We start from the raw sequence: 25960 nt of genomic DNA, 5'->3' as shown, positions 1-25960 counted from the left end.
TGGCAGGGACTAGGGTGGTAGCAGTGGGAGAGGAAAGGAGGATCAGGAGGCGAAAGATATTGCAAAGGTGGAACTGACAGGTTTGACAATTGCTTAAATGTTGGGGGAAAGGGAGAAAAAGGAGTCAGCAATTCCACTGAGATTTCCACTGGTTGGGTTCATGGTGGTGCCAATGACTGAAACAGGAGAAGGCCAGGTGGAGGCCTCCACGTGGATGAGTTCAGTTATTTCATCCTGAAGCAGAGCCACTGGTATAGCTTTCAGGTGAGGGTACCAAGTAGGCAGCGGGATGCCCAGGACTTGAGCTTGGGGAAGAAGTAGGGCCAGATCCTCAGTTTGGAGTCATTTACAAAGAGATGTTAGTGGAAGTTGGAAAACTGAAGGAGTGGGCCAAGGAAGAGAGTACAAAAGCAGAAGGGAGCAAAGGAGGATAAAGTTGGGGGAAGAAGGAAAAAGAAGAGCCAGAATTCACAGAGAGGAGGAAGAGTCTTTGAGGGGTGGGGAGACCAGGAACAGGCAGCATCACTGAAGTCACCTCAAGACAGTGCTCAGAGTCAAGGAGGAGTAGGCGAGAGGAAGACATCTGGGTTCTGCTCCTAAGGTTACTGGAGTTCCTGGTGATCGCAGAAGCAACTTCAGCAAAAAACAGACAAGCCATGTGACAAATGGGTCCAATAATGAACGGAGGTGGGTTCTAGTGATGGAGAGCAGGATTAAGGGATGGGAACCCCAGTAAATGATTTAAGACCCAGAGCTGCCAGGGGGTATCGAGGAGCCCAAAAGCCAGGCCAGGTGGATTGTGTCACCACACTGCTTTCTGATGTCAGGCCTGCATGGGGGCTGGTACCTTCATTTTCACAGGGTCCACAATTGAGACGAGCTTCACAGAGACACCCCGATGCTGACAGCACATTTATTTGACCAGGGACAGGTCACCTGCACCAGCACTGGTACAGGGCAAATGCAGTCAGCGAAGTGGAAAAAAAAAAAAAAGAAATGAAAACCTTCTGCTTTCCTTTGTTCAAACCCTGACCCACAGAAGTAGATCAGTGGCAGGGCGGAGCGCCACAACCACATCCAGTAGGTGCGTGGTGTTTAAATCATGAGCCTGCTGAAGAGCACATCGCTTCGTCCTGGACACCCAGGCTGTGCAGTTCAGAGAGGAGCAACCCGCACAACCCGCCCTCTCAGAAGCCCTTTGGGCTTAAGCAGCCATTTGTACTGAGTGTTTTATCCCCTCTCCAGGGAGCTCCAGTGGCAACTCTTCTCCGGAGTACCCTCGGAAGGAATTTGGTATGTCCTTTCCCTATTTTCTGAAGAAATGATCAAATTGCCTAGCGAGGAGGGAGGAGTGAACATCATGAGTTAAATGGATTTTTCTAAAGGAGTTTGACCCCCGCTGACCTGTTTTTCCCTTGCTCCTTATCCTGAAGCACCTTAAGGGACTGTCAGCCACGTTAACGTGCTGCCATAAACCTGTGCTAGTGACATTACCGAAATAGCAAGCTATTCATACAACGCTCAAGCTTGGACAGATAAGCCCTAAGGCCAAGCAACAATAGTAGGGTTTTTCCTTCCACAGGAAGCACAGAGACCTCCCAGCAAAGAGGAACAGGGGTTAGAACCCACAAGCGCCAAACATCCCAGCACCTCCACCACAGCCAACTTCAGAGGGGCATGTTTTATGCCAAGTGAAACTCTAGCTAGGCTATATCTTCACTTGGCCATAAGTCTTTGGTCCATATTCTTGGATTCTCACTGTGCATATGAATTGATGATATAATCATTGATTGTACAGTGATTATAACTTTATTTATTTGCTTACAGTGGGAAAACCAAGGAATTCTATAACAAAAACCTAAAGGGAAGATTTAGCAGTCTTTTGATACATATTTGATCAGTATAGTCAGCCAGTCCAAATGGATCGTGCTCCCAAACGATTTACTTATTAACTTAACACTCTAAGTGTGAGCTGACTTAACATTCATTTAGCTAACTTAACACCCTAAATGCACTGGGGCCTTGCAAAACTTTCTCTGCCCTTCGGCTATGTGGTCGTCATTGATTAAGCATCCACCAGCCATAAAGTCTCCTATCTGGATATAAACGCACTAGGAAAACAACTTCTTCCACCCACCCAAATAGATCTACCTCTATGTCAAAAATATTTAGCATGCCACCTATTCTATGTGCCTAAGATTACTTTTCTTTGTTTCTCAGCATCTTCTTCAACCAGAGGGAGGAGCCAAACACGAGGTGAGCTCTGTCACTAGGTCCAGTTCAGTTCATTCAAAAAGTATTTCCTGAGCATCTGACGTGTGTCCGGCCTTGAGTTAGGAAATGTGAGGAGTACAGAAGAATGAATAAGGCATAGTTTCTGCCCTCAAGGAGTTTACAGCATCCTGGGAATCTTTTGCTGGCTCTACCAGGATGAGAAGGGTAGATTTAGACAGTGATCTAACAAGCATGTGGAGGCAGGGGTGAAGACACACGGTAAGGACCTGGGGAGTAGTTTGGTCTGCTCTGGATTCTCTGAAGATGCTGCCGCCACATCTGGTTTCACTTCTAGTCTCCCGCTTGACTTGAACAAGATGCACTGTAATTGCCTTTATGCATCAGAACTGAGAAAAGGCCCTTCTTTTTCAAATTATTCCAGGGGACAAAGGGCTCCATGACAGTTCTGCACTCTCCGCATCTGCCCATGGATAAGGCTCTAGGAGGGACATGTGGTCCTGGGGAAAGCTGCCCTTGATAAATCTGGTGAAAGTGGCGAGGAGCATGTGTCAGGGCTGTGCTGAAGGCAGAATTCCTCAGAGGCTCTGCGAGTTCTCAACGACCAGTCTAGACTTCCCAGGGGCCTCATTGCATCAGGAACTTGAAAGTTAGGAACATACCAACCAGCCACAGCTTTAAGCTGATAGTTGAAGGATGCCAATGTTCCCCCTGAAGCTAACTAATAATGTTAAACCACAAACTTCCTGCCCTGAAGAGGCCAAAATGGCTAAGTAAACACCATAGGTTTCAGAATTCTCTCACTAATGCCTGAGAGACCCTGGAGGCAGGAGAGCAGCTTGGTTCAAGCAATTGGAAAGGGCAACGGAAAAGGGGTTGGTCGTTGCTGATGACAATGGAGCCTCCCAGCTCAGCCTGGGATTTCATCAGAACGTCTCCAGGTGGCTGGGAGGTGTGCAGGAGGTAGGTCGGGGTGTGGGGAGAGGATCTCTCCTTTGAAGCAGCATTCATTCTTGGCACACTTAGGTTTCCTGTTCCCAGGACACAGAGATCTCAGAGCAGGCCAAAGATATATCGGCTGCTCAGAGCTCAGTGTCAGGCACTATGATCCACGCTCCTTCATTCACAGCCTCTCCGTCTCTTCTCTTGTACAGAGAGCGAGATCCGGGTTCGACTGCAGAGCGCATCCCCATCCACCCGATGTAAGTGGTTACTGTCCTCTTGAAAAGAAAGAATCCAGGAATCCTGGGCTACCGCTCTGTGTGTGTGTGTATGTGTGCACGTGTGTGTGTGCGCACCTGTGTGTACCTTCACTCAATCATAAAACGTCTCTAAGGGCCTTTTGGGAGTCAGACTCTGGGCTAGGAGCCGGGGGTAAGGAGCTGAGTAAGTCACAGTCCCTGCTTAGGCTCACAGACTAGTGGGGAGACAGTAAACCAGCCAACCAGGAGAGGCTCCCTGGGGTAGTGTCGCTTGAAGGGACTGAAGGGTGGATGGGTTCACTCAGCCGATCCGACGTAAGATGAGAAGTTGGAGGAGCATTCAGTGCGGCTGAAGGAACAGGAGTAGGAGGGGACACAACAGGATAGCTAAGCTCAAAGAAGGGTCAGAAGTGGAGTGTGAGAGTTTGAACTTGATCTCAAATGCAGAGATTCCCCAGTCTCTGGCCACTGATTACGTTAGACTCCTTTAGTTCTTGTTAGGGGTTATTTGACATTGTGAAATGAGCCCGACTTTTAGGGCAGGAGCCAAGTACAAAGAGTAGGAAGAGAAAATGCTGCATGAGGCGGCTCAGCCTCATGGGGCTCACCCGAAGAGACCAATGCCTAGAGTCATGGGGTCTGACTCCAGGCCTGACGCTGTCTCACCTGAGTCCCTCCAGGCTTGGGAAGGGCTGAGCCCAAAGGATGGAGCTTTCAGGGGTGGGGGTGCCTGGATGGTCTTCCAGCTCGTGTTGTCTGTGAATCTGTCTGTCTCCTCTTACGCTCTGCCCATCACGATGCCTCCCTCCTTTCCTGTCTGCCACGTTGAGAAGCACAGGGAGCTTGCTCCACTAGATCACCTTGTTACAAATAATGTCAGCCAGACAGACATGAAATTAACTCACATGAAAGCAGCATAATATTTAGGGGTTATGGGTCACAGATCCCTTTTGACACTCCAGAGCATACAAGGTCAGGGACCCGACTCCCGAGGCGTCCTGTGCAGGGGATGAGACCACTGTTGAACCACTCGTTTCGAGGGGTCTGGTTCTCTAACTGCCCCGGGGTGTAGATCCTCCCCCCATCCAGGACGACAGGGTCTTGCAGCACAGAATCATCCCTGTGGTGTGTGATGAGGTCTAATTAGGAATATCTGCCCAGGACTTTGACCTCCTTGTAGAGGCACTGTATTTATGAGGCCATTAACATTACAAAGTGCCAGGTTGATAAGTGCTATAAATTGACAAAATGCAAAAATTATAAGGCTAACCAAAAATGTCACAGCCTGTGAAGCGGATGCCATCCTCCCAGTATTCAGAAGCCTTAAATGTTCCTCCCGCTGCAGTTGGACTCAGGAAAGAATCCGGGGCCTAATGGAAAATTGGGGGATTCTATTACAGGGACAGAATTGGATGAGGTTAAGCGTTTGCTCAAGGGGAGCCGATCAGCAAGCGTGAGCCCCACCCGGAATTCCTCCAACACCCTCCCCATCCCCAAGAAAGCCACTGTGGAGACCAAAACAGTGACGGCGAGCTCCCAGTCAGGTAAGCCCCGCAGCCTGGGCTGTCATGGAGGAACGGAACAAGGTGGCAGATTTGCCCTGGCGCAGGAATTCAACCATACCCTGGCAGGCCTGTCGGTCTGTGGCAGGGACTTCACAAAGCACTGAGCATTTGCTCTTCTTGCGGAGTGAAAATGTGGGCTGCGCTCTTCTGACTCCAGTCTGGTCAACCATCCCATGTGCTGGCTGCAGTCTGGCTCTATATCCTAGAGATTCTCTCCCAGGAAATTCTTGACATCTCCTGGGAACGTGTTGGCCAAGTTCCCCAAATGAAGACTGTTGGGCAAAGTTGTAGTATTTTCATTCATTCATTCATTCATTCATTCAGTGAATATTGATTACACGCCTCCTCTATGCCAAGCAGCAGGCACTGAGGAAAGGCAATGAACAAGACAGACACAGCCACTGCCCTCGTGGAGGTGAAGGCCTCTGGGGGAAGCCAGACAGATAACCTAGAGATGGTAGTCAAGTAGATTCTGTGGGAGGCAGAAAGGTGAATGAGCAGATCATTGGAGGGCGATAAGGAAAGAAGCCAGTTCTGCTATGATGCGAAGATTTCTTGTCATTCACCACTGAAAAAAAACCTGGAGAGTGTGATCTTCCTTTTGTTTTTTAATATAAAACCAAAACCTTGGGCCGGCCCGGTGGCTTAGCAGTTAAGTGCGCGTGCTCCGCTGCTGGCGGCCCGGGTTCGGATCCCGGGCGCGCACCGACGCACCGCTTCTCCGGCCATGCTGAGGCTGCGTCCCACATACAGCAACTAGAAGGATGTGCAGCTATGACATACAACTATCTACTGGGGCTTTGGGGGAAAAATAAATAAATAAAATCTTTAAAATAAATAAATAAATAAAACCAAAACTTCAGGGCACTTTATGACCTGCGTGGCTAGCTCCCTCTCATATAATAAATAGGCAGAATTGCCTTCATTTTTGAAGAAGCACCAAAACCGCCTCATGGGGGCAGAGTGCCCGTTGGCTCTGGCTGGCACATAGGAATGTTTAAGGAGGGTTTAACCAGAGAAGGCTGCCATCCGTGCAGTGTGGCCTTGGAATCAAGGGCCTCCCTACCTGCGTTGGCTATATGCCTAGAATTCTACTGTAAGGTACTCGCTGCAGGGGCCTCATTCGCTGCTTCCTGGCATCTTTGAAGGTAGAGTCAGCAACAGATAGAGAGTGAGACCCCATTGGTGGGAACAGCACACCAGGAGGTGGGGAGAGGGGCTTAGAAGGAGAAATGGGCAGATCCCAGAGCAAAATTTACCTACTTCAAATTTCACCAAGAAACAGCAAGAATTTCTAATCCAAGAGATCAAGTTTTCAGAGCAGCTCCAAGGTTTCAGATGGAAGTGGGATGACCAACTGCCCTGGTTTGCCCCAGACTGAGGGAGTTTCCAGGATGTGGGACCTTCAGGGCTAAACCAGGAAAGTCCCAGCAAACTGAGCCCACTGGATTACCCCAGCACAGGGTGCTGATTTATCTCTCACTGGGGCGTGTGCGTGCCTGTGTCTGTTTCCAGTGTCCGGCACCTATGACACAACCATCCTGGATGCCAACCTTCCCTCCCACGTGTGGTCCTCCACCTTGCCGGCGGGGTCCTCCATGGGGACCTATCACAACAATGTGACAGCCCAGAGCTCGTCCCTCCTCAACACCAATGCCTATTCTGCAGGATCGGGTACGTGACTCAAGGCGCACATCCCCTCCCCTTCTTGAACCCTCCACACATTTACCTGGAGCTGAATGACCTCTCCTGTATTTGCCATCCCCAAAGCTTCCTAAAGGGGTTTTCTGTGGCCAAGAGTCCCAAGATTTTTCCACTGGAACTTCAGTCCAATTCAATCCCTAAGGTGTTTCTTTTGGTGGGTCCCCTACAGAAAAGACTATACAGCACCGTGTATCAGAAAAAATGTAATGGGAAAGAGCATGAAACAGATGCAAGGAACCTAGTTTCACTCCACGTGGATTAACTGTGTGACCTTGAGCAAGTCATTTAACTTCTCTGGGCTTCCAGTGCCTTCTCTGTAAAACGGTCACTAACAAGAGGGGCTTTGGTAGAAACAAATGTCCACTCAAGGCGTGACCGACCTACGTCCGCCCCTTGGCTATAACTCAAGGTTCACCATAGACTAATGTTTGGTTCTATGCTGCAAGGCAAGAGCCTAAAGTTTTCTCTAAAAACGAAAATGTAACACAATATAAAAATGCAACGCTGGCATTTCTCCCAGTGCGTCTTTAGCCCTGTTCTGGGCTGGACATCCCTCTTACCAGCCTTCCTCCTCCTCTGCAGTCTTTGGAGTTCCCAATAACATGGCGTCCTGCGCTTCCACTCTGCACCCCGGGCTCAGCACCAGCTCCTCAGGTCAGTGCTCGCCAGCTTGAGTCACCTTTTCCAGGTGGTCTGCTTGAAAAAATAGGGATGCTCTCTCCTGGCGAGGAAAACGGAATGGTTTCTAGAGAAGATGTCCTTTCTGCCCAAGAGTGTGAGGACTTTCCTGCATGCACAGGCAGGCAGCACAGAAGCAGCAGCCAAGGGGATGCTTAGAAAGCGCAGAGCCTGCCCTCGGTCATAGAGACTGCTCGGCCCTGAGGGAAAGTTCTAGGGGGAGGGGGCCAGAGATCGCATCCTATGTGCTCATTCTGTGCTGGTCCTTTATTTTCTGGGAGAGGTGGAGAAGTGGAAGTAAAGGAGCTAAGTGAGGCATAGCCCGGGACATTCCAGGTGAAAAGCATTAATTTAGAAGGATCTTATCTCAGATCTTTTTATAAATATAGCAGTTCATTGGGAGCTCAAGTAATGTTCCTGCTAGCTTCCAATGCAAAGAAAATATTTATTCTATGTACATACAGAATACATACATCATAATAGCCTATATATAAATAAGTTTTCAGCCCACATCTTTTTTAAAAGAAATCTGCCTTCTCCCTGTGCTGTCGTGACTAATGAATATAATGATGTGGGCTTTCTTGATTGACTTGGCTGGTAGGTCTGCAAGTGCAAATTCAGCATTCTGGTTTTCACCACCTCCAATTGACTAGAGTCCCACCAAACCAAGAAGACAGCAGGTTCATGCCTCAGTTTTTTTGCCTTTGCAAAGTCCTGACTGAGGAAGGGGGGCTGATATTGGATCCATGATCTTCTGCCCCAAATACTATATGGGAGGGAATAAGAGAAGCTGTTAACCAGGTAGGAATGAGCTTCTGCACATTGTTAATGACAACCAACCAGCCTCTGAAATCATAATGGGGGCGAGGGGAGTTTTATGTGTTTGAATCAAGAGAAAGAGAGTTAAAGGGAAAACCAAGAGTTTGTCAAATCAGTACCTCCCGACCCCCGTTGTGTCTGTATCCCATGCTCACAGTTCCCACCCTGTGCACAAAGGCACCCCAGGGTGCTGCAGGGAACGGGGAGCCCCTGGGATATTTTAAAATTTCGAGGGATACAGCAACATCCGTCAGACCCTGTGCGAACTACTGCTATTAAGTTGTGTGGACCCAACTACTCAATAAATGGAACGATCAGTAACTTTTGGCCTGGGGTGGGGAGGTCGGGCGTAAAAAAAATTACTGTGTCACTTAGAATGTGCGAACTGAGAAAGTTTGGGAATCTCTGTCATATACAAAGGCATTTATCATGGAAGTGGTTTGGGGGGCTCCTAGGGGGCTTCTTTAAGCTGAGGGGCCTCCTCTATGCACCTGCGCTCACCTGTCCTCAATTCCTTTCACAGTGTTTGGCATGCAGAACAATCTGGCCCCCAGCTCATCAGCCCTGTCCCACAGCACGGCCACCACCTCCACAGGTCCGTAGCCACAGTTTGGAGCTTAGGGGCAGGGGAGTAACGCTTCTTTGCAGCTACAATTCACAAGATTCCTTTTCAGCAACTGAATTAGAGGGACCAAAATGTCCCTAAAAATCAGTTGACCTTTGCCACCAAAGAAACAGTCCCCTACTCCTCAACCTAGAGATGCCAACCTCGATCATTTGCTGGCTCAGACATGAGTGAAACAGCAGGGGAGCCTGTGGTACGGGGTGTCACCTGTATATCCCCATGTCTCACCAGTGGCCCCAACAGCCCACTGTCACTGGAAATCAATCGTCTGGCTAATTGCATGGTACACTCTCTGTGCAAACTTGGCAGAGGGGTACAGAAGAGGCATGAGGCTCAGCCTTTGCCCTCACTTGCTTGCTGTTTAGTTGGAATAGAAAGTCTAATACACATGAAACAGTTGGAGGATCCTGTAAGACATGAATCACGTTGTGCAGGGCAGGTGTTAGGGCTGTAGGAGTTCAGAAGGGAAGGAGATGTGGGAGGATCTAGGAGGACTTCATGGAGGAGGTGGCCTTTGGAACAGTCCTAGAAGGATGAGGATTATACTAAAGAAAGTACCATCTAAACTCTCATTGCTGCCCCTATGGCTGGAAAGAGTTGATTTCATTACCCATTATTATTCATTCCTTATCATTATTCATTATTATTGTCTTCCTCTCACCTGGGGAGGCTGGCTGTCTGCCAGGGCTGGTCAGGCTGCTTCTAAGGTACGTGGGCCACCCTCCCACACTGACCTCACTCGCTCAGTGGTTCCTCTCTTGCAGTGTATGGTGTGAAGAAAAACATGGCCCAGAGCCCTGCCGCTGTGAGCACTGGCGTGTCCACCTCTGCTGGTGAGTGCTGTGGGACAGGCTGGGAGAACCGCTCTGCGGTGACACGTGGCATATGGGAGGAGAGGATATAACCCACTGGTGGTCTGAGGTCCACAAACACGACTCACCCCAAGGGCCTCTCGGTTGTTGCCACGAGTGAGCACAGATGAGCATGCCCCCGACCTTACCTTGACCTTGCTGCCCAAGGCGGGCAGGAAGCTCCACCCTCCACGCCTGCCTGGGGTCAGGCACTTACAACCCAGCCCCCACTCTTGTCTAAAAGCCCCTGGCCTGCTCCTGTTACATGTTACCCATCGCAAGGGCCAGGGAGCCCGTCAGAAGCTGCCACACCCTCCCTACTCTCTGTAGCATCTTTATCAACTTGGGCTCACAGCACATTGAGGGCTATTTCCTCCTTTGCTCTGATCCTCGTGTGTTTCCCTCCATTCAACGATTCACTCATTCAAAAAATATTGACTGAGCACCTGCTATGTGTGAGACAGACACTGTTCTGAGGGCCCAGAGTGCAGACATAAATAAGCAGGCTAGATGCCTGACTGCACCAGGCTGACATTTCCAGCAGAGGAGGCAGATAACAAACAAGCAGACAAGTGCACAAGATAATTACAGAAAATGACATGTATTTGAAGGAAAGAAATAGTGAGGGGGTCGAGACAGGTGTGGCTGTGTGTTAGATGGGGTGGTCAGGGAAAGCCCCCCAAGATGCTAACACTTGAGACCTGAAGGGTAGAAATGAACCCAACAAGTTAATTAAAGAAGGGCCTGCTGGGGGCCGCCCCGTGGCGCAGTGGTTAAGTGTGTATGCTCTGCTTCGGCAGCCCGGGGTTCGCAGGTTCAGATCCCGGGCGCGCACCGACACACCGCTTGTCATGCCGTGCTGTGGTGGCGTCCCATATAAAGTAGACAAAGATGAGCACGGATGTTAGCCCAGGGCCAGTCTTCTTCAGCAAAAAGAGGAGGAATGACATAGGATGTTAGCTCAGGGCTGGTCTTCCTCATAAAACAATTAAAAAAAAAAAGTAGGGCCTGCTGACAAGGGGACTTTTGTCCATTCACTAAAGACCCTATAACTTCTGGGTGGGGAGGCAGCCCCACAGGCCAGCTGCCCAGTGCTTCTGACATTGGCCCAACCTGCTGATGGCCAGGCCCAGCCAGGCAGAGGAGGGCGTCTCTGGTCCCCAAGATGCTTCTTCGTAACCACTGCCAGCAAGATCAGGAGACCCTTGGACTAATCTCTCTTTTTCCTCTGCCCTCCTTCTCTTCCTTCTCCTTCCTCTTCTGGCTATTTCTTCCCTCTCCCTCCTCCTGGCACCTTTTCCTTCCTCCTCGCCCACTTCTTTCCAGCCGGCACCACAAGTGTCCAGAATGATGAGCTCTTGCACAAGGACTGTAAATTCCTGATCCTGGAGAAAGACAATGTGCCTGCTCCCAAGAAGGAGATGGAGCTGCTGATCATGACCAAGGACAGCGGGAAGGTCTTCACTGCCTCTCCCGCCAGCATCTCTGCAAGTATGTGGGCCCACATGACTCAGGTCCAGAAGAAAGGCAGACAGTATAGGAGACCGAGTGTCCTAGCAGGGTGGTTTGACATGTTTTAATAATGAAACCACAGTCGTCCCATTCAAATGAAAAATGCCTGCTGAATAGGGTGTCCCAGGGTCTGCCCTGAATGCAGACAAGGCAGGAAAATTCCAGCAAAGAGCTCCCAGAGGGGTTTTTGGGGAATAGAAGTCTCCTAACCATAGGTACAGATGGGGGGACTAACCCCAGGAAAGCTGGACCGTCTTCCTACCAGGCTAATTTACCTTATCCTACCTCCACAAGCAGGAGAGGGTATGGGGCAGGGTTGGGGGAGTGGGGAAAGAATATTCCAGATTATCATGGGTTGTGTGCACAGCTTCTTTTTCAGAGGACACTCTAAAAAAGGAAAAGCAAGCTGCCTACACTGCTGACACCTACCTAATCTCAGAAGCTAATGGTAAGGGCAAATCTGATCACCGTCCACTCTGACCTCAGCCAATCCTTATGTCATTTATTTGTCTTCTGAGACCTAGCTACTTAAAGTGTGGTTCCTGGACCAGCAGCATCAGTAACACCTGGGAGCGTGTCAGACATGCAGACTCCCGGGCCTAGCCCGGACGTGCTGAGTCAGAGGCTACACTCTAACAAGCCCCCGGTTGATTCATGTGTGCAATGATGGAAGCACACGCCTCCCGTGGCCTTTCTGAAGCCCGCAGAGGCATTTTTTCTCACTCATCCTCCCATAATTTTCAGAACTAATAGAAAATGCTTTGCAAAGCACCTGCTAGCTTTATTTTTTTTCTTCCCAAATATCTGGATTCTCTCTTGGATAACTGCATTTCTCCACATGCTCTGGGTCCTGTAGAATCTCTCCAAATCACTGATTTCAGGGAGGTCCGTAAAGGAAGGGAAAAGTTAAGTCATAGAACATTTTGAGATAAATGCAAATGAAATTAGTTCCAGTGTCACAAGGCCTGACTCTAAATCTTCTAAGTTAGCAGTTCCCTACATTTTAGGGCTGGAGGTGGGGCTGTGGAGCCAAAAGACCCTTTTCAGAATCTGATGAAAGCTGTAAACAATTTTCCCAGAAAATTCCACACATGCCACAAACACTCAATGGTCAAATAGCATTAGGGACTCCTGAACAGCCCTCCTCCAAGCCCATCCTTGCCGTTCGGTTCCCCTCACCCCAGGTTAGGAACCTGTGTTTCCTTAACCAAGAAATCAAGAGTCATTTCTCACAAGCACATTTACTGTTTGAATGCAAACGTCACCCCTACCGTGGAACTCTGAAAATGTCTTGGGCTTTAAAAGCTCAAGGTCGAAAGAGGGTTATGAACACCATGCTTTTTCACACCATTAATTGTCTGCCAAGCCATGTCTTCATCAATGTAACGATTACAAACATCAGATCAGCGAGGACTGAGTTAACGGATGTTCCTGTGCGTTGCTGTTCCGCGAGGTGGCTGGGGGACGCGTTTACCTCAAGCCCTGCCCCAAGTCAATGCATGCACGGGCTGTCTTGTGGGCTCCTGCAGTTTAAAGGCTCAGGTCAACACCTGTGTTCTTGGGGTTTGTCTTTCAGGAGACGTGAAGACCGTGTCCACAAAGGCCAAGGCCGCCTCCACAGGTGGGTGACACCGGCGGGTCCTGCAGGGACGGGACGGATAGGGCTGGTTATGGTGAATGAACAGGGAACAGCACCCTAGCCTGGAGCCAGTGCACACAGGAGCCCCACCTCTAAAGAGCTCCCCTGAATGCTCAAAGGGAGCATGGTGGAGGGGAGGGAAATGGAGGGGGCAGGCTGCAGAAGGAGCTTAGCTCAGGGGATGGTGCCCACAGGCCCCGCCGTCCCTGCTGGGCAGGCACTGTCTGCCCTTAGGTCCAGGGTCTCCCAACACAGCAGGAGTCACACAATGGGGCTACTCTGGTGTCTTATAGAACCACCCCCCACGGCTTCAAGGTGACACTAAGACCACACACATCTCCAGCCCCTTATATTTTCCTAATTTGCTCCCACAGTTTTTTGAGAGAAGCAGATCAGAGGTTATCACCCCATTTTAGACACTAAAAAGAAAAGCTTCGTGGCCACCCCTTAAGTGCTGAATGTAATTCTAGGCACTTGGGGATTACAAAGAAAGAGCCATGTGACCTGAGACGTGCAGATGGGAATGCTTTAGATTTGGGCCAAATAAAATGCAGGAAGTTGTGGCAGATCAATATTCCTAATAGAGAGTTTAAACCTAGTGCTGTGTGCTACATCCTCTGATAATGACTTCACGTGCCTTGTCTCATTTCATTCAACAATCATCCTGTGAAGTAGGTAATCTTTGAACCTCTTAATAAAAAAGGAAACAGAGAGGTTAAGTGGCCTTCTCAGGGTCACACAGCTCAGGCCCAGGATTGTCAGATTTCTGCTCTTCACCAGCCACGACCCTGTGTTCATTCCAGGAGCCAGCCCCACTCTTCACAGAGCTGCACAGGAACCTGAAGGCCCCCACTCACACTCACTCAGGCCCACAGGAAGTCACCGAAAGCCGGAGGATTTGGAGGGAAGAGGGCAAGAGCCGCCTGCATTCACCTTACCCTTCCCTTCTCTTCCGCAGATTTCCATGGCTACGACCACCATGGCGGCGGCGGCGGCGGTGGTGGTCGTGGTGGCGGCGGTGGCGGTGGCGGGGGCCCGTGGGGGGCGGCACCAGCCTGGTGCCCCTGTGGTTCCAGCTGCAGCTGGTGGAAATGGCTGCTGGGCCTGCTGCTCACCTGGCTGCTGCTCCTGGGGCTGCTCTTCGGCCTCATTGCTCTGGGTACGTGGGGACGTGGCAGGGCAGCAGGCCCCACCGCCCGTTCAGAAGGGCAGGAATGTGTCCCAAGTATCAGAGGCCCGGGGGCCTGAGATCATCGGTGCAGACCCCTGTCACTGTAGATGAGGAAACTGAGGCTCCGGGAGACACCGGGCCAAGGTCGCCCAGCTGCTTAGTGGCAGAGCTGGGATTCCAATGCAGCTCCTGATTGCCGGCCCAGGGCCCTCTGTCCCTGTAGCGGTCTGTGCTAAGCATTTGACTGCCCTTAATAATCGGGCCATACCTCTACATAGCCTTTTTTCAATTTTAATTTCATGTGTACATCATTATATTTCAACCTCTGTGTAAACCACATTGTGTTCCCCACCAAAAGTCTAGTTTCTGTCTGTCACCATACAAACGTCCCCCGTCCCCTCTGGTAACCACCAATCTGTTCTCTGTGTCTATGCGTTTGTTTTGTTTTGTTTTAATCTTCCACACATGAGCGAAATTATACGGTATTTGTCTTTCTCCATCTGACTTATTTCACTTAGCGTAATGCCAAGGTCCATCCATGTTGTCACTAACGGCAAGACTGCACCTTGTTTATGACTGAGTAAATAATGCTGCAGTGAACACCGCGGTGCAGATACCTTGTCGAGTTAGTGTTTTCGTGTTCTTTGGATACATACCCTTGGCTGTCCACGCTCTGTTGGCTCCTACACCAGCTCTCGGGGAGAGTGAGGGCCACCTCTGTCACCATCTCAGATGAGAAGACTGACTCCCAGGGCAGGTTTCTTTAAGGCTCTGTGATGATTTTGAGTAGCTTATCCCTCTGGCGGCCACGACAGACTGTCTCTGCGTAAATATTCCAGTAAAATGTCCCCAGCAGCATGAAGAAGCCACCACAGACCCCAGAGCCCCCGTTTCAGGCTCCCTTGAGGAGTGAGTGTGTGCCTGGAAGGCACCCGCTCCTGCCCTTCAGGCTGACGCTGCCTCGTGTGTCCGTTTCAGCCGAGGAGGTGAGGAAGCTGAAAGCGCGCGTGGACGAGCTAGAGAAAAGCAGCAGCCAGATGCGGATTGTGGTCCAGCCGAACAGTGAGGCTCAGCTAGAGAAGGTTGTTGCACCTGAGATGAGAACAGGCATGGGAAAAGTTGTGCTTGACAGCCAGAGTCAGGAGGAGCTCTGGAAATTTGTGTGGAACAAGCTGATGACAGAACAAGAAAACGGTGAGTGCCTGGCAGGGCAAAGGGCCAGTTGGCTCCAGTCACTGACTCCTTTGCCTCTCCTCGTTCAGGGGACTCTCAAACTCTCTCCTTGTTCAGTCCTCTGACGGCCCTGGGAGGGAGGGAGGATCAGTGTGTGAGCCCATTTTACTGCTGGGAAAACTGAGACCTGGAGAGAATTGCCCAAGATCACCCAGCTAGCACACTTTAGAATCTGACTGCTAGTCCTAGCCTCAGTTTCTTTCCACTGTACCGCGCGCGTGTGTGTGGGTGTGTGACACAGAAGATATGCAGCTAACGCAGGGTTTTCTTTCCCTTGTAGGAAATCTCCGAGGAAGCCCTGGCCCTAAAGGTATCGCGGTGGATCGAGCCCTTTCCCTGCTCTCATTTCCTGCGCTTGGAGCGGGTTTTCTGGGTGGATTGGAAAACTTTTCTTGTTTCCAAATTGAAAGATGAGCAGTGGGAAGATCTGACGGCATCTGTTGGGAGGGTTGAGAATTGGCTTTGTAGTCGGAACATCCTGGAATGGGAAGGGACCTAACGTGTCATGTAAGAGAGGCCCAGCAACGTGCCCAAGTGACACAAACAGAGACGTAAGGGGCCCACGCCACATGCCAACTCACCTTGAAATGCAGTTTAGGGAGTGTCAGCTGGTCTTAAAATACCAGGAGAGAAGGGCCCTTGGGTTCTCAGCTCATCTCACAGTTTTCGTATCTTTCTGATTTTAGGTGACATGGGAAGTCAAGGCCCCAAAGGTAAATAGAACATAGAAATTTTTACCTTAAATATTTGTGAGGGTTGATGGTTTAACGCAATCAGCAAGTGTCAGAAAACCCGCCTCACGCTCTCCCTGCCATCCCCCTTCTGTGGAAGGACCCGTGAGCTGCGGGGCAGTCTGCAGACCCTCGGGTGTTTAGGGGGTAGGGGGCTTCATGACAGCACACGGCTCTACATCTCTGGGGCCTCACTGTCCCTGGCCCCTTCTCGGGGCTCCAGGGACTCCCAGAACAAGGACCCTGAGGTGACCCATCTCAATGGCCCGCCCGGCTCCAAAGGGCAGTCTGAGGGCCTGCTGCTACACATCCCCCACGGAGATTTCTAGAAATACAGATTCCCGGGTCCTGCCAGGAATCAGATGCTCCTGAATCAGACGCTCGGGTGCTGGACCTCCCTCCACCAGGTTAACTCTGTTGAACCAGGTCAGGGACCACCACTCCAGGGGAGCAGCCTGCTCTCGGGGGTCTTAGCCAAGGGACCAGCAGTCAGGACCCCTGTGGGGGAAATCCAGTAGGAGCAACACCACCTGCCTTGAAGGGGTGGGCAGTCTAGCAGGGAGGCAGGACATACTCCAAGGAAAAGGTGCCCCACAGTCTTAGTTGGGGGACAATCACGTGCTAACTTGCGTGGCACACACTTATGTGTGGTAGGAAGTTGATACGTTCCCTCAGAAAAGTGGTTTGACAATCAGTGGGACAGGCCCATGGATGGGAGGAAGAGGTTTTCAGTCCCAATGACCACAGCAGAGCCCGTTGATCTCGCCGAGTGGAGTCTGCAAACTTCAGTGTGTATGGAATTGCCAGAAGATTCTGGGCCTCACTCCCAGAGCCTCCGATTCAGGAGGTGTGGGTGGGCTAGGAGTCTGCAGTCTTGACCACCCCAGGTGGTTCTGAAGCCAGGGGTACACCGTCCATTCTGAGAATCACTGTCAAAGTGACAGGGTCACCTTCTCTCCCCAGCTCCACCTCCCTTCCAAAGAGCTCCCAGTGCAGGAATTGGCGCTCTTCCATTTGGTGGCCCTCCACTTCTCTTCAGGAGTCCCTGTCCCCATGCACACACCCTGGGTCACCGCCTCAGCCCCTCTTCCCCAAGGCTCCGGCCTACAGGCCATACACCCCTCCTGACCATGCTGGGGATGAGGACCGATGGTCCCGGAGCCCCGGAGCCCGGAGTTGCCACACCATACAGGACCCCCAGTTAAATCTGAATTGCAAATAAACAAGTATGTTCCATGGGCACATACTTATAGTGAGAAATTAATTCAATGTTTACCTGCAATTCAAACTTAACTGAGCATCCTGCGGCTTTATTTGCTAAATTTGGCACTCCTACCTGAACTCCATCAGGGGCTCCTTTAGGTAATTGGCCCGAGTTCTCCGGCTGACATCTCTCTTTTCTCTGTTCCCGCAGGAGATCGAGGGCTCCCTGGGACTCCAGGTGTGTAACCTCTGATGGCGGGGCTGGGATTGCGGGCTCTCGGTCCCGGCTCCCAGTTCTGGGAGAAAAACAGGGCTGAGAAATTCTTGTGTATCCACAGGTATCCCTGGGCCCTTGGGCCACCCAGGTCTACAAGGCCCAAAGGGACAAAAAGGCAGCGTGGGTAAGAACCGCTTTTTCTATTCACTCATTCCCTGATTCATTCACTCATTCAGTAAACGTTTATTAAGTGCCTGCTGTGTGCCAGGCCCTGTTTTAGGTGCTGGGGAGACTTCAGTGAACAAGACAGAGAAATCCCTGCTTACATTTGGGCGGAGGAGAAAGACAATAGACGTGATAGATAAGTGAGGTTCATGCAGGGCAGGAGGTGGTTCGTGAAATAGGCAAGATGGAGCCTGGCAGGGCAGTGGGAGTGCCGAGGGGGTGATTTTAAATAGGGCCATCCAGGAAGGCCTCCCTGAGAAGGTGCCATTTGAGCAAAGACTTGAAGATGGTGAGGGATCCCGGCATAAGGAGATCTGGGGGGCACATTCCAGGCAGAGGGAGCAGCCACAGGCCCGGGGCAAGGATGTGTCTGCCAGTCAAGGAGCAGCGAGGAGGAGGAGGAGGGGAAGAGTGAGGGAGAGGTGGAGGCCTCAGCTAGAGCCCACAGGGATGCAGAGAGTCCAGCGGGAGGGGCAGTGGGCGAGGCCGGCCATGTGGGCCTCGGAGGCCCTTGTGAGGACTTCCCCTTTCACTCCCAGTAAGCTGAGAAGCCACGTGCAGGTTTGAGGCAGAGGTGGGACATGATGCTCTTGCATTTTCAAAGCATGGCTCTGGCTTCTGGGTTGAGCCTGGGCTACAGGGGGCAGGGGAGAAGCAGAGAGACCAGCGCGGAGGCTCCCGCGGCACAGAGTCCTAACTCTGAGGTGGCCATTCCTGTCTTTAGGAGAGCCCGGCATGGAGGGACCCATGGGCCAGAGAGGGCGAGAAGGCCCCATGGGACCTCGCGGTGAACCAGGGCCTCCTGGATTTGGAGAGAAAGGGGACAGAGGTAAGGGGAGATTCCTTCACCAGGAGGGGTAGCTACATCGTGCTTCCTTCTTACATCTTTCTCCCTCCCCCCTTCTTTCACTAGCATGTGCTGAGCACCTGCCTTGAGCCAGGAGCCCGTGTCTGTGCTGGGCCCTGTGGAGACAGTGGGCTAATGAGGGGGCCTGGGCAGGGCTGCAGGTTCAGGCCTGGGGCTAAGAACCCCGCAGTGCTCGGAATCCACTGAGAATGCGGTCACAGAGATAAAAGGTCTTCCCTAGTGTGGGGGGAGGAATCAGGGCAGAGCGGGGAGCTCCGGGCAGGGCAGGGCCTGACGGAAGGCAGTGTGGGGTACAGGCCCTCGAGCCTCTTGTGGCTGGAACCAGGCAGGGAAGGAGGAACAGAAAGCCCCAGACACAGGCCTCGTCCTGGAGGACGCTGGGAAGATTTTGCAATTAGATGCTTAACTATGAGTCTGCTTTCATCAGGAGAAACCAAGCACAGACACCAGAAATTCTCTCAATGCCAAAAGATCCTGAGCAAGAACCTTTATTTTTAACTTCACTTTCTCTTAAAAATATTGCTCAGCCAGGCAACAAATATTTATTGAGTGCCTACTGGGTGTCAGACTTCATGGAATATAAGGGCTCTGGGGTAGAAATTGAAGGTGTTTGCTGACTCGTGGCCTCACAGAGGCACCAAATGGATCAGGGACCACCAGCAGGGTGGGAAGTGTCCCTTCCACACACACACACGTATGATACCATGATACCACTGGGCTGGGCGGGCAACCAAACTAGGGGGCTGCTCTCAGATGCTCATTTCTCCCCAGGAGCTGCTGGTGACCCTGGTATTCAGGGCCCACCTGGTGTCCCAGGTTCTGTGGGTCCCAAAGGTAAGTCAAGTGCCCAAGTTTGCCACGTCCAGGATGGATCACAGAGGTCCAGGCGCTGGCACCCCAGACAGTCCTAACCCACTGCCCCAGGCCTGTGCAGGTGTGATGGGCCCAGGGACGGTTCCCCCACAAAGGAGTCCCTAGGGGTCAGGATTGGGGCTATATTTTTGGCTCCGTGGTGGATTGGGGGCCATATTTCCATCTGTCTTCAATGGCATCTAAGTAGGTAGATGGATCAGGAAATCAGAAGTCAGACAATTTCCTCACCTGGCTGGGACCCAGATGCACACATTTGAGAGCAACATGTCTGGACAACCCAGGCGAATGGGGCCTTCTCACAGTTTGATGCCCATCTGGTCGCTTCTCCTCCCTACCCCTGCCCCAGCCCAAAGGTTTTACTCTGACTGGGAAGGAGCAAGGGGTCTCCTGATCCCACTCAGCTGCAGCTTCCTCCCTAAGGAGGACTTTGCACTGGGGTCACTCCTGGACCCACTGACTCCAGGTCCTGGCAAGAACCCACATTGTGTGGGCGAGACACACACACAGCCCTCACCTGGAAGTGAGCTCCCACACCTTCCACCTGCCCTTCACCGAGGAGTCAGATGTCCTTGCCCTGTGCCTGACCCTTCTGATAATTGTTGTCTTGTCCTCAGGTTCCAGTGGTTTTCCTGGCCCACCGGGTCCCCCAGGTCAGTTCTTATAAATAGATGCTATTTCTGGGGCAAGAAAGGGATGTTAAAAGGAAAAACAAACATTTTTAAAGCAAAAGAAGCAATTATAAAGAGAGCCACCTGTAGACACAAAACTCACGTCCACTCATGTGCCCCTGTGGCGGAGGTCAGGTACCTGGGGGTCCTGTGAGATCCACTCTCACCTGGCTCAGGGCATGAGGCCCTCCAGCAGCTTCAGCAGCAGCCAGTTCCCTTCCTGCCTTGATCTGAGCGAGTGCCTGCCTCTACCCCATCCCCTGTGGGTCAAAGAGCTCATCCTGCCATCTTGGGAATCTTGAGCTGCAGCCCACCCTGTAATGCAGACCAATGTCTCTGCCAGGGCCCATGAAGTGTCCTCATGCCCCGGGCCTGGTAATTGCAGGGGCAAGGAACCAGACCAGGATGATGGATCAGGGAAGCGGGGAGGAATCCGTGGAGAGCAGCCCTTGACTTTTACTACAGGGTGTGTGTACCTGTGTGTCTGTGCATGTGTGTGGGTGTGTGTCAGTGTGTGTGTGTCTATCCCTTCCAAAGCTGGGGACACCTGCATGGTTTTCTCTGCTTGCAGGCGCTGTAGGTCTCCAAGGGCTCCGAGGTGAAGTGGGACTCCCTGGTGTCAAAGGTAAGCTGGGGGGAGTGGGTGGGGGTAATGGGATGTCACCCTGTAGATGCCTCTCACTCAAGAAGGAGGCCTGGGGGACAGGGAGGGCCTGATGGGCATTACCAACAACATGTGCAGGCCAACAGGTGAGCGAGGGGAAGGGGAGGTCGGACAACGGGGGAACCTGTCTTCAGACACGACACTGCCGCTTCTTGGTCATCCCTTCCAGGGCTCTTTACAGCAAGGTGTCCATTTCCTTTTCAGGTGACAAAGGGCCTACGGGACCACCAGGACCCAAAGGTATGTTGCTCCCGCTGCCACTCAGACATCACCACAGTCTGCTGACTCCTGGGAACCCAGATGTGACCCCTGCCCGTGGGTCCAAGAACGCAGATGATACTGGCTCCTGGACCCCAGGGCTGGGAGGGATCCGAGAGCTCACTGTAGTCCAACCTCTCAGATAAGGAAACTGAGGCACAAAGAGGGAAAACAAAGTAGCAACGTCACAGTGCTGCAGTTGGTGGTCCTCGGCACGGCGAGGTTGCAGCATTGAGGCATCTGCCCTCTAGTCTGGCCCCCCTTGTGCCCACAGCACCCATGTGTGCGACAGCAGGGGCGGGGGTCAGTTTGTGGGTGGGCTCTGACCCTGGGAGAGATCAAATGTGTTCTCGCCAACATTTGTAGCTAACGGATAAAAGGAGAACTATTCCTCAGCCAGGGCCCCTCTGACTGGGTGAGATTGTGTTCCTTGCTCCTCACTGACGCTTCCTCCTCCCCCATCCCGTATTTGTTTTAGGTGACCAGGGTGAGAAAGGACCCCGAGGTCTCACAGGTCAGTCCCACACAGGAATCTACTTCAATCCATTGAAGACTTTTTGTAAATTCACTGGGCCCTGGAGTTGGGAAAAAATACAGAAGTATGAGACAGAGTCTCTGTCTAAAAACCTTGAGGGAGCTTGCAATCTAGAAAAAATATAGACAAGACAAAATAAAGGACTGAATGGAGTATAAGCCAGCATCAAAATGTATGGTCCAGACAGTAACGTTTGGGGCAGAAAAGGGAGTTATGATTGCCTCTGATTCTTTTGAGGACTCCAGTTGGGAAAATTAAGCTCTTCCCATAGTAGCAGAAAGTTTGCACTACTTGTACCCTCTCAACCACTTACCTCTTGCCAACTTGCCTGATTAAAAAGGAAATTAATAGTAACAGTGCTTTGGCTACAAGGGGCAGCTCTCTGATGCCGAGGAAATAAGACTCCTGCACTGGCCCCTTCAGACCAGGCGTGGCTTCTGGGCCAGTCTCTGCCTGCTGCACTGGGGCTGGGGAGGGCCAGGGGGCCCTGAGCACAGAATCAAAGCAGACCAGCATCTGGTTAGAGAGGATGCAGGCTTAGGGGTGGGTAGGGAGAGTGGAGCATCCCACCACTGTCAAGCACACATAGCTTGAAAGCCTCCAACCAGCTAGCCCGTTTCCTTTGCAGGCGAGCCAGGCTTGAGAGGTTTGCCTGGTTCCGTGGGCGAGCCCGGGGCTAAAGGAGCAATGGGTGAGTATCCCCAAGGGATGAATGCAGTGGTCTCTCCCATTCCAGTCATTATCATGGCCCTAGAGTGGAGATCCTTCTACAGCTGCCTCTCCTGTTCTCTAGGCTGCCCATCCCCTGGTAGAGGCTCCATTTACAGGCCATTTCTGGGTCTGGGCAGCCCTCTTGGGGCTCAGAGCTGCAGCTGCCTCTGTGGGTTTCTCACTGCTCTAGAGGGGCTTTGCAGGGCACAGCCCATCCACCCTGGTTCCTGCCACTAAGCCACCCAAGCCCCTGGGGAGGACAGACAGGTGTTGAGGTCCTTTGGAACCTCGGTATTCCAGGTACCCAGATCCAGTGTTCAGCCCTTTTGCTGACCCTTACCGAGGGGCCTATCAGCCAGGACCTGGAAGCTGGCCAAGGACCCTCAGAGGGCCAGGCGTTTAGCACGAAGTCCTAGAAGGGTTTAAGCCCAAGCAGTGGGGATGTACTCACTACCTCATTCATTTAACAACTGTCAGGAAGCACTGTCTGCATGCAGGACGCTGTGCTGGGCAGGCAGATGCTTTACCTCCCTCAAGGGGAGATAATGCTGTGTGAGGCGCCGAGCGCCATGAAACTACGATAGAGAGTCTGCGAGGATGCAGTAGAGAGAGAGATTTCCCCCAGCTGGAAGGATGAAGGCGGTGGCATTTCAGCTGGTCCTAAAAAGTAAAGAAGACTTATAATTTCCATCAATTTGGAAAATTCCACATAGAGACAACAACATGAATGAGGAAAGACCAAGAAGTGAGAAAAGCAAGACCTGGTCCTAGAAGGATACCAGTGGACAGAGGTTAGGCTAATGCCCAGAGCAGAGCAGACGGGAACGTGGAGGACCTCGACTCCCAGGAGCTTGAGTAAATGAGGCCGACGTTTATAGAGCATCTGGTGTGGGCCTAGTCTCACAACGGGTGCTGGAGATGCAATGAGGATAGACAAGTACTGGTTTAGGAGAAGAGGGCAGGAGGAAAGCTGGGGGTGACAGTGACCAGGCCTCTTCCAGGGTTGCTGGTTACGGGAAGGGCTGCGCGGGCTCCTACCCAGGAGCAACTTGCTGCGAGGCTGTCGGGCAGTGGCGGGAGGGAGTCCCAGAGTAGCTCCCGGAGGCCCTGATACACCGTGGTTCTGCTTTCCTAGGACCCGCTGGCCCCGACGGACACCAAGGCCCAAGAGGTTGGTCACTGATCTGCTCTCCTCACTCTCCCTGCCTCCCCACCTACCACTCCCAGCCCTGCCCACATCCCAGCACGCAGCCCCCATGCCCCTAGTCATAACGCTGGAGGGGCACACTTCATGTGGAAATTTGCAAGGTCCAGTCTTGTGCCGCTTCGCCTTTCCACCTGCCAGCAAGTTACTCAGTAAGACCCCAAGAAACCATCAGCTGTGCTGGCCAGTTTAGCTTTCCCAAAAGGAAAACATTTCCATGTTGGCCATGCTCTCTCTAGGTGAACAAGGCCTTACAGGGATGCCTGGAACACGGGGCCCACCAGGACCTTCTGGAGACCCAGGAAAGCCAGGTAACAGAGCGGAAAGAGGGAGCCATGGCCTTGCTCTGTGTGTGTGTGTGTCTGTGTGTGTGTGTCTGTGTGTGCGCGCGCACACCTTATCCCACTTTCCTCCAGCAGTTCAGCAGGGAACTGCCATGACTGCTGGCTTGTGCTGTGTGCAGTGGCTGTGGGTCCTGACACCTCCAAGTCACCAAGTCTGGCAACTGGGAAGAGAGAGATTAGCAGCTGAAAGCAAGGGGTTCTAGACAGGGGCAAGGAGTCTCTTAAAAACTGCAGAGTTGAACGCCACCCCACTACCTTGCTCCTCTGAGCCCTTCTGCTCCACTTCACCTCCCTCGGGCCACATCTGGACCCTCACCAAAACCCACCAGTCTGAGGAGAGAAGCCATTGTTAGGGTCTCCACCGAAGGCCCAAGAGAAGCAAGACGCTCAGGGCTGCAGGAGGAACAAATCAAAACAAGTCAAGAAAGCTGGGAGGCAAGGGGATGCTGTGAGAACCAGGGGAGCCTCCTGGCTCCTTTGGCAGGTCACGGATGGGAGGCGCCAAGGGAGGGAGCCTCGGGGCAGCATTAGGGCTCTGTGAGAGTATGGGCTTTCTGTGTTCATGGCTCTCAGACGCCAAAGGGCCTGTGACCCCAAACAGGCTAAGAACCATTGCCCAATGGAGCGATGGGTCACTTCACTGCAGAGTCCAAAGAACTGCTCTTTGTCCAGTGCTGGGGGCACCCCGGAGTCCACCTGCCCCAGACGGGGTTTGTCCTCCCTCACCCACCAATCCCTTCCACGGCTCCTGCAGCTGAGGGTGTGGCTCCTCAACCCTTCAACTCTCCCCTCCTGTGTTTTATTTTCTGTAGGTCTCACAGGACCCCAAGGACCTCAGGGTGAGTCATCGGGTCTCTCTCACCTCCAAATGCCACCTGCCAAGCCCCCCACTGCCAGCATTCGGCAGATGCTTCTCCAGTCACCTTAGAGTCTCCTCTCCTCCCCTCACTCTCCCAGCAAAAGTGGGTTCAAGTCCTTTTACTGTGAGTCTTGAGAAGCACCTTAGGAAGGAAAAATATGCACAGAACAATCTAGAAAGCCATTCTGGGAGAAATGAGGTTAGATCACGTGCCCATTCTGTGTGCCTGAGCCCCGGTTCCCTCTGGTACGGGAACCCCCGAGAGGAGGCTCCGAGCACAGGAGTTCCATTAGCCCCACAGAGGCCCACACCCCCATCCGCATGGTAGGGAGTGGGAGTGCGCCTCCTGCGGAGGGCCCAGGTTCTCTGGGACAGCCTCCGTGTCAAAGTCTGTCCTATAGTTGGACCAGTGTGCGCCCATCTGGATTTGAGAAATTGTCGCCACACCCAGCCCCAAATCCTAGAGGCAGTTAGGCAAAGATGTAAAATGAAATCAAGCAGCAGGTCCCCCCAAAAGTTGGGCACACAGGGACATCCTTCAAAGGCTCCCTGGTGGAGCTCAGGAGACAAAAGCAAGGAGGGGTGTTGCATCAGATACAGGAAGCCCAGCGCCTACACCCCTACACTGCAGGCTACAGGGGGCTCATAACCCAGAGGGACTGGGATCCCACAAAGCTGAGTCCGTAGGCCTCCGCCTCCCTCAAGCCCAGCTGTTGCCCCATTTCCCAGAGAGGGAGAAGGGCTCAGAGCAAGAGGCTCCCCCAGGGGCTGCCTGGGCTAAAGCAGAAGGCAAAGCCAGGTGGGTCTCCAGGCTTCGACCAGCAATTGCAGCTGTGCCGAGTGCCCGAGTGCTAGTTACTGCTAGAGGGTGTCTGGAATTGCTGACTTAATCATCCTTACTTAATCATCCTGACTCACTTGTTTTTAATCACATCAGGACTTCCTGGTAACCCCGGCCGACCTGGGGCTAAAGGTAAGTGATTTTCCAAATCAGATGTTCTTTCTTTTCACTAGCCATTTTGTAGGAGGGGAGGGATTGGCAGGAGGGAGGCCCCTCTCAGGCCAGAGCCTGGATCAACAGTGGCATCTAGTGGCTTCAGTGGAAGGCTGTGAGGCCTGGGAGCCAGGGATTTGTTCTGATCAGCTAAGCCCTGAATCCCCAGCCCCCACTCCACCCTGCAATCCTGGGCCTCACTTTGGTACCCTGATGTCTCCAGGCCATTGTCGGAAGAGAATCTGGAAGGGTGCTGCCCCCCCCCAACGCCTTTCCATCCTCTGCCTTGCCTCTAAAATGCCCCCACTAGTGCTCTACCCCCCTCACTTAGGCTTGGTCCCCTCATAACGTGACTCTTTCCTGGGACAGGAACCA

The 25960-nt window shown here is 52.3% G+C and overlaps 1 protein-coding gene across 1 annotated transcript in view; it reads left to right on the top strand.

Annotated features, from left to right (window-relative positions):
- The window catches only part of COL17A1 (collagen type XVII alpha 1 chain), a 53050-nt gene that overhangs the window by 12358 nt on the left and 14732 nt on the right, over nucleotides 1-25960 (top strand). Inside the window, exons 6-33 of the mRNA XM_087432553.1 lie at nucleotides 1246-1293; nucleotides 2221-2256; nucleotides 3387-3434; nucleotides 4835-4978; nucleotides 6515-6673; nucleotides 7286-7357; nucleotides 8724-8795; nucleotides 9590-9658; nucleotides 11003-11167; nucleotides 11556-11636; nucleotides 12765-12809; nucleotides 13786-13986; nucleotides 14977-15192; nucleotides 15512-15541; nucleotides 15918-15944; nucleotides 17377-17403; nucleotides 17504-17566; nucleotides 18332-18436; nucleotides 19247-19309; nucleotides 19963-19998; nucleotides 20588-20641; nucleotides 20885-20920; nucleotides 21417-21452; nucleotides 22102-22164; nucleotides 23320-23355; nucleotides 23628-23699; nucleotides 24545-24571; nucleotides 25529-25564. Of these exons, the coding sequence (XP_087288679.1) occupies nucleotides 1246-1293; nucleotides 2221-2256; nucleotides 3387-3434; nucleotides 4835-4978; nucleotides 6515-6673; nucleotides 7286-7357; nucleotides 8724-8795; nucleotides 9590-9658; nucleotides 11003-11167; nucleotides 11556-11636; nucleotides 12765-12809; nucleotides 13786-13986; nucleotides 14977-15192; nucleotides 15512-15541; nucleotides 15918-15944; nucleotides 17377-17403; nucleotides 17504-17566; nucleotides 18332-18436; nucleotides 19247-19309; nucleotides 19963-19998; nucleotides 20588-20641; nucleotides 20885-20920; nucleotides 21417-21452; nucleotides 22102-22164; nucleotides 23320-23355; nucleotides 23628-23699; nucleotides 24545-24571; nucleotides 25529-25564 (2067 nt within the window). The remainder of the gene's footprint in view (nucleotides 1-1245; nucleotides 1294-2220; nucleotides 2257-3386; nucleotides 3435-4834; nucleotides 4979-6514; nucleotides 6674-7285; nucleotides 7358-8723; nucleotides 8796-9589; nucleotides 9659-11002; nucleotides 11168-11555; nucleotides 11637-12764; nucleotides 12810-13785; nucleotides 13987-14976; nucleotides 15193-15511; nucleotides 15542-15917; nucleotides 15945-17376; nucleotides 17404-17503; nucleotides 17567-18331; nucleotides 18437-19246; nucleotides 19310-19962; nucleotides 19999-20587; nucleotides 20642-20884; nucleotides 20921-21416; nucleotides 21453-22101; nucleotides 22165-23319; nucleotides 23356-23627; nucleotides 23700-24544; nucleotides 24572-25528; nucleotides 25565-25960) is intronic.

The sequence above is a fragment of the Ceratotherium simum genome, chromosome 6 (assembly GCF_057802395.1).
Source record: "Ceratotherium simum simum isolate JZ-2026a chromosome 6, ASM5780239v1, whole genome shotgun sequence".
Taxonomy (NCBI): domain Eukaryota; kingdom Metazoa; phylum Chordata; class Mammalia; order Perissodactyla; family Rhinocerotidae; genus Ceratotherium; species Ceratotherium simum.
Note: the sequence above shows the minus strand (reverse complement) of the source record. Positions and strands in the feature narration are given on the sequence as shown.